At 42.3% G+C, this 12,042-nt stretch overlaps 1 protein-coding gene across 1 annotated transcript; it reads right to left on the bottom strand.

Moving 5' to 3' along the window:
- Positions 1–8,403: 8,403 nt before the first annotated feature.
- LOC144516493 (transcription factor MafB-like) lies at positions 8,404–10,245 on the bottom strand. The gene has a single exon (XM_078247826.1). It carries the CDS (start codon positions 9,954–9,956, stop codon positions 8,985–8,987), a length of 972 nt encoding a protein of 323 aa, XP_078103952.1. The 5' UTR covers positions 9,957–10,245; the 3' UTR covers positions 8,404–8,984.
- Between the last annotated feature and the right edge of the window lie 1,797 nt (positions 10,246–12,042).

Genomic DNA, 12,042 nt, shown 5'->3' with positions numbered 1-12,042 from the left:
CGGGGGTAAGCTGGTGTGAAAACACAAAGAGTGAAGGGATAACATACGATCCATCTGCCACACTTTTCTCATTTATCTCAAACATTTATGTGACACTTTAAACTGACTTGGGTAGCACTGCTCAAGATAAGAAGTTTAAGTCTTTGCAGCAAACACAAGTGTTTGTTCTGCTGATGAAACAATGAATCAGCATTAAAGGATTAGTCCTTCAAAGATCTGTTTTACTAGCACATAGGAATAACAGGTATATGGAGAGGGCTGCTGCTTCTGACAGATATATCAGGTGATCAGGGCTTGATAAAGCTTCAGAGAAGCTGCTCCTATTTCAAAGTCTTCTCCTCTGGTTCTGTGGGAAAGCCCAGCGCTCCTGCTTTCCACTTCTTCCACCAATCACCCAGAGCAGCCTTTACTAAACACCTCAGCTGCCACAGACGAATCAACACAGTTAGACTCCAGATCTATTCACACAACAAAGCAACTGAACTCTTCAGCAGGACATTGGGAAAGAATCTTTAAAGAGAGGGTTCACATTATCACACGGATCAATAAAATCTATTCTTAACCAGGCAGTGATACTCTTTCCAATAATACGCAACCTACATTCTAACTCATAAGGGGACATGAAAGCACTGTCAAAAATGTATATCTCTTTTTTTAGAACTGCCCTTTATTTGCTACTTCAGCAACAGATTTCACAATCAGCGTCTTAAAATAATTATTGCCATCAAGTTATATGGATGCTAGGAAACTTAACAAGAAGAGCAGTTTCATTTTTCTATGTGCGCAGGGTCCACACATGAGTCAAGACTGTTCCTCTCCTCGGGATTTAAATATAGCCCCGCTCGCCATTACTGCTGTCACTCACCGACTTATGGTGACCTTTTGACCTGGCCTGTACAAAAGAGACTTGAAGCTGACATACTCACTCTGAATGTTTTTCACCAGAGCAGCCAACTTATGTTCGTACTGTATTTATGTTGACACTGCACTACAATAGAATTTGTACAATCCATTTGAAACAATCTTTTTTAACCAAATCTTACTTGTAACCTATCTCACTTACTTCTACTTAACGTTTTATTTATTTATTATTGAAGCTATGTTATTTTATACACTTTTTGACTTGCTCTTTCTTATTTTACCTCGAATCTGACTGTGAGCAACTGTAACTAAATAATTTCCCTCAGGGTATCAATAAAGTATTCTGATTCTGAAACAGAGGTAGAGACGCATTCAAAGATTTCTTTTCTGGGATTTGATGTTATCAGTCTGATAGTTTTTCATGGTATTGTTTTCACTTATTTGTCTGATTTTGTCTGAGGCTTCTGTGCTCCAGAACATGGGAGGCAGACAGATGGGGGGTTCCCACAACAATTGGACAGTTGAACGTTTCTCAACACCTGATGTGCAGGCTGAGGTCAGAGTGTGTTGGGTTACAGCTCAGAGGCCACCAACTTTTGTTGTTGTTCAGTCTGGACATGTTAGTGCTGCAGGCCACTGCTTGGCCACGTGTGGGCGGTGTGTTACTTCACACAATTCACTTTCTCTTCCCTGACTGACACTGCTGCATTTTTTTTTAAATCATTTGCAGTTTTACATCAGTGCGTTCATACCAATTATTTTTTTGTCTTGTAAAAGCTATAAAGACTTAAAGTCAGTTAATAATCAGCTGTATCTCATGATAAATAGTAAGATACACAATATAATGCACTTTAGCACAACATCACCACAAACTACAGCCTCAAAAATAACTTTCTTTAACCTTTACAAAATTTCAAAATTCTTAAAGGGCAACTATTATTTAGCATTTTCAGGATAATACTTGTATTTTGTGTTTGTACTACAACATGTTTACATACTTTAATGTTCAAAAAACACTCATAACACTCATACTGCCCATGGCTGCTGCATCTGTATTCACCCTCTGTATGAGACGCTCTGTAGGAGCGCCTGTCTCTTTAAGCCCCCCTCCCGACAAAGCCCAGTCTGCTCTGATTGGCCAGAGTGTTTCCTGGAATCTGAGCTCCGCTGCAGCCTCCGCCGTTATTTCACTAGCTACTGCAACGGAGTAGCTATATAGCAGGGCTTTGTACAGTGAAAAATCACCAATAAATGCTACTTAACCAAATACTACACAACCGGACATGTCCCAGCAGCGTTATTATGGAACCCACGCAACTTCTAGGAGGGATCCGCCCTTCAATAGCATTCACACGCTGCTATTGGCCAGGCATTGATGTTTAGACAAGGTAACGGAACCCGATTTGTTCAGGTCCTATCCCCTGACCAATCGGCTATCCTAACCTTAACCACTTGAGGTCAATGCCTAACCCCAACCAATCGGGCTGCTTTGTAGGGCGGGACTTGCCTAGAAGTTACGTGGCATCCATAATAACGCGTCCCAGCAGTCATTCGACCCCGAAATTGGGGAGAAATGACCAGCATTGGCCGCCAAGATTACAGCTATCTCGCGAATTTGAATTATGCAAGTACATGAACGTCATCAAATATGTTGATCTACTTGAAATGCTACATTTAGATACAATAAGAGATAGATTTTAATTTTATTTCATGGGCCAAGGTGCGGTCTGAACAGATGAGTTTTCAGTCTGCAACGGAAGCTGTGTAGAGTTTCTGCTGTCCTGATGTCAATGGGGAGTTTGTTCATTGTGGAGCCAGGACAGCAAACAGTTATGACCAAAAGCTCAAACTAATCCTTTAAAAAGGTGATAAAATGTCAGTGTTGTGTTTAACGTTTGTTTCTGCTCCCCCTAAGTTGCCAAAGAAATAATTAATGCAGATTTGATTTCATAAATGATCAATAATACAGTACTTATTTAACAATTTTTTGTATTAATTGCAAATGAACTCTCTTAACTATCTTACATTCAGTGAGAATTCGTTTCACACCCTTCATCAACTTTGTTTACTTGTAACCTTCCATTTAATTCTTTTGAGAAGTTATGGTTTCTTTTTTTCTGCCGTTAAATCCCAGAAAAAAGTACTTCCTGTATCTTGACCACAAAAAGAGCAAACAAGTACATGCGTTCACTGTAGTATAAAGGACTGCATCCCCTTAAATAGATCCCTTATAAGTTCTATGTTGGCCAATCACAAGCTTCTCTCCCTGACAGTCCAACCACAGCACACAGATGGTTGTTACTCAGTTGTTGTAGCGGAGGCTTAACATTGTGCATGATGACAAAGATGGCCAAAAAATCAAAGAATGGGGTGTGTGAACACTGTTTTGCAAAGTCCTGCCAAGCGTAAAAGACGCATAGACGGATCCGGCTGAGCTATAATCAGCTGAAAGGAAAAATTATATGGCTTTAAGTTCAGCATAGTGCTTCAGAGAAACATGAGGGCAGAGTTATGACACAAGGGAGATGTTAACATGACACACTAGTGGGAGAGTGACACACCTAATTCCAAGGAGGCCTGCTAGACTTTACCAGAACGAATGACACCATTGTCATATTCTCATGTTAGTGACACCCGCAGAAAGTTATGAAATAGGGTGTTGAATGGTACATGTGCAGTGACATCTGTAGTTTCGATTTCGAACCCTATAATCTGTTCGTATCTATTTTCTCACTCTGTATGAGGGAATCTAAACTAAGAGTGCAGGAAAAATCTCATTTTTCTTTACGATTTTCCAACTAAACCTGCATATACATCTCTGGGATATCTTTTGCTGTTCTCACTTTTTGGGCCACAATTCACTTAAATTCCCGGTGACACAGTAACATCATCCCAAAAATATAAAATGATCTATATCCTACAATTAAACCCACGAAAAAACATAACAGCAAGAACAGTTTATTTTCTCATCTGCAGTGCCCCTCTCAAAAACCAGTCTCACTATTAGTTTTCCTGGATGCGAGATTGTTATATACCAGAGACATAATATGGTCCCAGAGGGCTGTACCTGCTTTGCAGGTTGTGTTAAACTCGCCAGGGTGCACATGCTGGTGTCTGAGCAGGAGCCGACCCTTAATCAGCGAAGCTTTGCCAACAGCAACTGAAAGCCACAATTATCTGCCCTATAGATAGGTAGGTTGTATACTAGGGGCCAGGGGCTGTGGAAAGGGAAGAGGCTGTCAGGAGGGGGTGGGGGGGGGGGCTGAGTTAACCTTTGTGGCTCGTGTTTCTACTGTGCACTAATGGACGCCTGTCATCATTATGGACAGAAACAGGAGGGCGCCTGCCAGCTGCATGACCCCCATAAAACAGAACAGGAAATCCTAACAGGGAATGAAGGGAAAAGATATTCCTCTTCTTTTTTCTTCTCTTCTCTTTAATGACACTTCCTTCACTCTTTGGCCTCTTATTTATGCTGCAAATCTGCAGTGTCACCCATGAAACAGAAGAATATGCTCTGTATCCATCGTAGAAAATCGTCAAGGTGTCGAGGGTGCGGTTATTGGAATGTATCTAAAATTATTAGTCACTTTCACATAATTTGCACAGTTCATTTACCCCTTTTGCGTATGCTGGTAAAAAAAACAACCTCTGTTTTTCACCTCTGTTAAAAGACTGTTTTTATGTTTCTGTCACACTGGGAAGTACCTGTATAATCATTACATACAGTGGTTCACCCTTTGTTCGGTAACCAAAGTCCAGGGTCTTAAATGTGACAGGACTTTGTCACACTTCTGTCAGTGATGTCCACTGAAACGTGACAAGCACTTTATCAAACGGCCTTCCTATCAGATCCCCAGGAGTTCATGCACAAACATGCTGAACACAACGTCCACAGGAAGCCAGATTCCTTATTACAGCCAATAAGATAGCAAGACAAGCTTTATTGTAGTTCTGAGGCTACACATTAATCCACTCAGTTGGAGCCTGCAGAGCCCATCATGTGATAACCTAAGTCATTACCAGTTGTACAATCATAATTACCGTGGAATCTTTCAGGATGTGGCAATACTGAAAGAAATGCCTTCCTAGTCCAAGCAGGAGCTAAGGCAATCAAAAAAGAGTGACAAACTAAATGTCACAATCACATGATTTTATTAAAAATGTGTGCCTCTGTGTGAGAGAGCAAGAAAGTGCATCTACACATGATCGTGTATATTTGTCTGCGTGCGTGTGTGTGTGCCTTGTCCATGGACACGTCTGTGTGCGTGTGTGACCACTGCATGATTCACAGTGTCACAACTGTGCGCAGAAACGACTGGACATCCTGAGCGGAAACCACAGCGGTCGAAGCTGCGTTTTCCTGCGACATACAGCCTAACACTCTCACAAAGAGTCACTTGACTGGACCCTCATATAGGAAGTGAAAGAGGAAGCCCCTCATCCATCCTGTCCATCCCAATCTCTACTCTGCGCTTCATGTGAAGCCGCTCTTGTAGACGATCACCAGTATGAGCCTTTACTGTTGCAAAACAACGGGTGAAAGAACTGGCTGAGGCTGGAAATGGCTTGCTATTGGGGGTCAAATGTCTGGTCAGTTGACATATAGCCACAGAAGATTAGTGGCAATCATGATTGTAAATGCAGAATTCACTGATTGATCAACAGGGTTTGTTTGAAACAAAAGAATATTTACACAGCAGATCAACTGATTCTTATTTCACAAGCCATTTTGTTTCTAATCTCTGACAGTTTTTGTGACAGTCAGTCAAGAATTCTGCAACAAGATACTCAGTGTTTAGACAGTCAAGCTGGGCCAAACCAACACTTTCCAGAGAAGATGGGTATGATATCACGGATGGAAGTGGTGAGTGATGTTTGACTGTGGGGTCTGTTGACCCGGCTTTCCCTCATGGCTCGAAGCCTCTGGCTGTGTTCACTGGTGACAGTGTACGTAGCCTGGCAGCCTGCATTCCTCTGCCTCTCCCCACACAATGGTGAGTATCTGCAGCATTCCTCTGTCTGTGTCCGCTGTCTGAGATGCAGCCAGGCCTTGGCAAACTCCAGCACTCAGCCAAGAGGTTGGCACCACGTTTAACAGATTCTGATGGACATGTTTGAGTGTTTTCACTGAACACCAGCCATTAATAGGCGTTATTCATTGTGTAAGTGTGTCACAGTTACATCTAGAGTGAAAATCCTAGTCACTATGTAACAAAAAGGCCTCTGCAGAAGAGATTTTGAAATAATTTAGGAGATGATGATGCTTCCTCTTTTACCTGCTTCATCATCTCGTTCTGACTTTTTCCCCCGTGCAATCGTTCCTTCTCTCCATCTGTTTTTAAAAAATGCAAGCATGTCTATTGTAAATCATTTTCACTGCTCTTTATCCTTCTCCAGCTATTTTGCTTTCTCTCTTGTTCTGATGCCACAGCCGTGCAGACACCTTTCCCTCCTGCTGACTCAGTAGCCAGCCTCAGGCGCTGTGGGCTCGGGGAGTTGGTGGCGGGGAGGAGGAGGGGGGGTAGTGTGAGGCTCCCACATCAGGCCCACCAGCCTATCGCATGCGAGAGAAAAGAGCTGGCTAATCGTTTCTACAATGGCACCCTGCACACTGTCACACCGTACCACAAACCACTCTCCTCGCCAACACTTCTACTTTATTATTCCGCTGTTGCTTAGAAATCCTTATGTGATGAATGTAAGTGCGCAAACATACCACATCGAACAAAGAAAAGAAAACCACACCTACAATACATCAGTGCATGCAATGTAAAATACATGCAATTGTACACAAACATGCATACCTTGCACTCAATTTCTCCGATATTAATATACACTTAGGTAGTTCAATCTAAAATGCTGTAGAATTTAAGGTTTTATTTTGTTAAGCATTCAGCGGTTTAATATTTAACCTGATTTGTGTTATTTACAAATTACACTGAGACATGTAAAATTATATTTATTAGAGACAAAAAATAAATGGACAAACATGTAACTAAACTAATAACAAACTTCTCCAATAATAATTGATGGTGAATTTTACTTTCTGCACAGCAGTCATCTGAGTAGGTTTACTGTTAATGAGAATATTTACGAGTACACTTTTAAAAGAAAAGAAAATTAAACTGTGCCTGTAAACAAAGTATTGTGCCATATATAAGAGCCACTGATTAATGAGCCCTTCCCAATAACATTAAAATATAGAGGAGCATTATTCATTGCCACAACCATCTGGTTATTTTCTGCTACATCCTTGATGTTCACAAACGCAGTCGTCTACGTCATGTACTCCCAGTGCTGCGAGCCGACCTTCAGGGATTGGGCCTGCTTTCAGAAGGAAAGTGTTTTTGCACCTGTGGTGTGATTTTAGAGATGCTTTCACTCAACAGAGGGGTGAGGTCAAAACTGTCAGGGGTCACACATGAAAAGAGAACCTGGTTTCCAGGCTAAAGGGTTGTGCCATTAATAGAGCCACCTGCCCAGCTGAACTCTCACTATGGGGGAACAGTGAGAAAGTCTCCACTGACAGTGAATAGTCTGAGATGTTCAGCTCAGGGCATCACAGAAGTTATAAACTCAATTTACAATGTGACAACCCTATCACACATTATCACAACGGCCTTGGAGGTATTACAGTCATCCAAATATTATTGTAGTCCTGAACTGAAAATGATCTGTTGTCAGGAAATTTGCTAGAGGTTTTCAAAATGTAACAGGACAATAACAAAAAAACATATCAAGTGAAAAAATTCCTCCGGAGCTGGCCAGAGGAGCGTGATGCAGTGTGTGCCGTGGTTGTTGTTTCTCTCTTCCTCTGTTAATGAATGCAGAGGTGTTCTGTTTGTCTGAGGAAGAGAGCAGAGGGGAAGTCTGATTTCCACTCCATTTTATCTGTGCCCCACAGCCCCTGCCAGCCAGCCCCATGTGCTCTCACATGCCGGGGTCCCACAGGAAGCAGCACTCTGTGAAGGGCAAAGGTCAGGGAAGGAGAGAAAGCCACTCATCCTTTCATTCACCCCCGACCCAACAAATACACAACACTTTAACTGTTGCTGTGCTTCCTTTGACCATCTTATAATAATAATATAATGTTACTAATACTCATGACATGATAATGAAGTAACATGACTTCTTAAAACACTGTGAATGTAGGTATATTTTAAAAATGTAGGCCTATTGGGTCGTATTTTAGAGTAGAAAGTTAAAGTGACGGCAATGTTGTTGTGCTTGTAGTCTTAGCATCTACACTGCACACAAATTAGTAAACTTACTTTCATATTTATACTGTCTGAAAGACTTCAATACCAACATTTTATGTAGTGTGCACACATGTTATGTTGGATGTATTTCCTTTTATGGATTTAGTAATTTAAAAGCATTCTTTCCTTTGTATATTGTGAGTACGAGTTCAAACTAATGTTGTAATAGCTCTCATAAGAATAACTACAATATTAATACTTATGGTGTATTACAAACTAAGACAATTGTTAATGTGAGGTAAATATTTCACTGTGTGGACCGTCAGCAGATGAGACACAGTTTTAAAAAGTCACAAGAGGTTTATTGATCCATAGCAAATTAAAGACACAGTGGATGAAAAACAATTTGCATAATCATATATTATCTTAAAAAGAACAAGCAAATAAGAAACACATCTGTCCAGCAGAATCAGCTTCATAAAAATAATAGAAATGTAATTTCTAGCATAATTGTTTTTAGTATGTTTTCTATTTTTAAGGAAGCATGAACACAAAATATAATTTGAGCTACAAAAACTAAGCAAAGCAAAATCACCAAAATGAAGATTGAGGAGTAACTGAAGCAAAAGGACTAAAGTTTAATAAAAAGGGAATATTCTCTGATTTCAAGTATCTCCTTTCAGACAAAATACAGATACGCCTGTATTGAATAAAAACATCTCATACATGTCCTGCATGCATGCTTCATTGTAATTCCATTAATAACATGTTGCCTAGTTGTATCTATTACAATTATTTAAGTGATATCCTTATGTCCAAAATTAATTACAACTTGATGAATCCATGGGCCTGTTTGTAAAAGAGCAAGGCGAGCTGTCAACCTAGTGCCTAAAGAATCTGTTCTGCAGGATATTAACAAACTCACATTAAATACTCGGGTGAGGAAGGGTTGTCACTGGTAGACCCAGTTTCGTGGTAACAGTTTGCACCGGACAGTTTCTCACATTTAAGTTTGTATGCATCCCTCTCCCGCATCAGCCTGTTTAGTTCATGTTTCAGCTGCTCAACCTGTGTCACCAGGTTTGTCTTTTCGTGCTCCAAAACGTGTTTCTGCTGGACGCGCTTGTAACGGCAGGACTGTGCGTAACCTCTGTTTTTCAGGGTCCGGCGCTTCTGCTTCAGACGCATCACTTCGTCCTTGCCGAGGCCTCTGAGGAGCCGATTGAGCTCCCTGACGGACATGGACACCAGCTGGTCGTCTGAGAAGTGGTTCTCGGCGTTGGATCGCCTGTCGTGGCGGCTGTGCTGGTGGTGCGCACCGAGGACCTGATCCTCCGGCGACTGAGGGGACGCGCAACCCATGTCATCTTTGAGATAAGGGTCTTGGCAGTGACTGCTGGGGATGCCTTGCATGTCAGGGTGACCCGGGAGTCCCGGGTAGTGCTGGACAGGCTCGTTGAGGTGGCCGTACCCTTCGTATTCAGCTTGAAAAGGTGGCGGATGGTGGCCGTGGGGCACAGATGGGTGTCCCTGCTGCGCCGTGGCGCCGATTAGGGCCTCCATTGCGTCCTCGGGTGTCAGACCAAAAGCTTGAGGGTACATTTGCTGAGGGTAACCCCCATTGTTGGGTATCCAGAACTGGTCACCCCCAGGGTTATTTCTCTGCTCGTTTGGATTGAGGTTTGGTGATGAGGGTACGGAGTTACAAGGCGTACTGCCAGGGGTGGAGGAAACAGAGTCCGGTCTCTGGAGCTGGCTGCATTGCCCGATGAAGGAGCGGTCTATCCCCTGCATCGCCTCCTTCTTAACGCCGAACTTCATCAAGTCGAAGTCGCTGACGAAATCCATAGGGTTTTTCTGCAGTCCCAAATGCGAATGCGCCTCAGCGGTCATAGTAAATGGCAAGCGAGTCCCTTCAAAGAGCTCCAAGTGTCCAACGCTATTTCATACAGTCAGCGAAAGCGCGCTTAGTTTCGAAAAAATGCAGTAATTCCAAACTTTGATTTCAGCTCAGAAGGGAAAAAAACAAACATGCGTGCTCAAAAGCCCCCCACCTTATCAAACTCTGTGCAAACTGGTGATTTTGCACCGGGCAGCCTGCTCGGCTTCGGTAGCCACACACTAGAAGTCCACTGATGCCAGCAGACTGCACTGGACGCACCTCTGCTTGCTCAGGGGAAGCGCACTTTCTTCATAAAGCTGCATTGGCATGATGTCACGCCTTCTAGGCTACACCTCCACGCTCCTCTCCAATAAAAACAGGCGGAGGAGGGCGATTTGCATAAAAGCTGCTACGAGTCTGTCCCCACGAGCCGTTCGTGATGATCATTTGACCAAAACCTATAAATGTCTGCACAGCGGCACATTATGTCCTGCAATATGTTTTTTTTTCCTGTTGGACTTGCCCTCCATTTTACATGTAAGCCTATTTATCCCGCAGGAGTGTTAAGATTTATCACTGTGTATAACGCAGGTCAAATAACTACACACCCAGACTTTGTCTAGGCAGTACTGTTATTGTTTATCAAAAAAATCCACTAAACATATGGGATCACTTGCCCACTTCCAAAATATATTAAACCAATTTAACATACTTTTATTTCAGCCTTAATTTCGTTTATATTTATGTCTGAATGTGTGGTGGTGTACACATGTCACGAATTTCACTTAAACAACAAAAAGAAGGCTGTAAAACAATTCATTTGACACTATTGTGGTCGCTGTTCTCCTTAGTTCCTACAGAGGTACCACTGACATCTTGTGGCCACAAGCCTACACTGCAAGTCCCAATCTCAATATCCACTTTTAGCTCTGCATGAGTGCAAGAGGAAGCAATTGGGTTTGTGTGGCCAGTAAGCTGGTTTGTTCATGTTTTCATGTTTTATAAGAAAATCAACAAATTGAGTGTTTGTTCAAGCCTTGGTTGTAAGCCAAACATTAGATGCAGGTTGGATGAACACAGGTTAGATTTCCAGGCTCTATCACTCCTGTTTTGAAAGTTACAATGCTGAATTCTGGGTTATTCTCATGCAGGATTGTGCATATATGGAACATGTGCATACAGAGCTCAAACCATCTGTGAGAGAGCCCTTAGACGCTTGCCTATTTTACAGTGGGTCGGCCCTAAGCCTCAACAGCCTGAGAAGGGCAAAGCATACCACCAGAAATCATGAACCCCTGACAACAGCTCAGCAACATCTCTGACACAATAAAAACCTGGCATGTTCCAGAATGTGCTGTCTGATTCAGGGATGTCACCCCAACGGTGTCCAGAGGTGACACAGCTACACAGGATATCAAAGGGTTAAGCAACGTTTTCGCCCTGAGGTGTCCCTCTCCAGCAGTGCATACTCCAAAGATAGTGAAAGCTTCACTGACAAGATAGAGGACTCAAGCCAAAAGCGAGAACGCAGAGGCATTGTTATAGTCAGTTTTAGTTGCTGGGAATAAAGAAAAAAGAGAAGACAGTGTGACTGAGCGAGGATGTCTCAGGGACACATATTAAGATTCATGTCAGCATAGAAGGGTGACAGTATATGTGGTATAATTTATGCTAAAGACAGGATGTGGTGCCGCACAACTATGCGCTGCGCTACCCCTGGCGCGCGCTTGAAGTTCAAATTATTTTGCTTAAGTGCACATGACCAGCAGTCATATTTCGCCACAAAAACACATGCAGCAAAACAGTCACAAATATAATCAACAATAACCATCATAGCATCAACAGCTCTTGGAAACACTTGCTTTCACATTCCAAGACCTACTTTACATGACCTGTTTTGCCATCAAAAACTGATGCAGAAACCACATATAATAGAAGACAAGCACTGTTACTAGCATGTTTAAAATATGTCAACCTTTCAAATGTGACCTAATTTAAGTTAATCCAATGCAGGCTGACACATAACGGTGTGTCTTCTAGGAAGCTGCAACATCCATAGACACCCGAGATAATACAGAGTTTTGATCTACTTTATGC

The sequence above is a fragment of the Sander vitreus genome, chromosome 4, assembly GCF_031162955.1.
Source record: "Sander vitreus isolate 19-12246 chromosome 4, sanVit1, whole genome shotgun sequence".
NCBI classification, from domain to species: Eukaryota; Metazoa; Chordata; class Actinopteri; order Perciformes; family Percidae; genus Sander; species Sander vitreus.
This window is presented reverse-complemented; position numbering and strand designations above follow the sequence as displayed.

Coding starts and splice junctions, on each gene's coding strand:
- LOC144516493 (XM_078247826.1), bottom strand. CDS start 9,956: ATGACCGCTGAGGCGCATTCGCATTTGGGACTGCAGAAAAACCCTATG.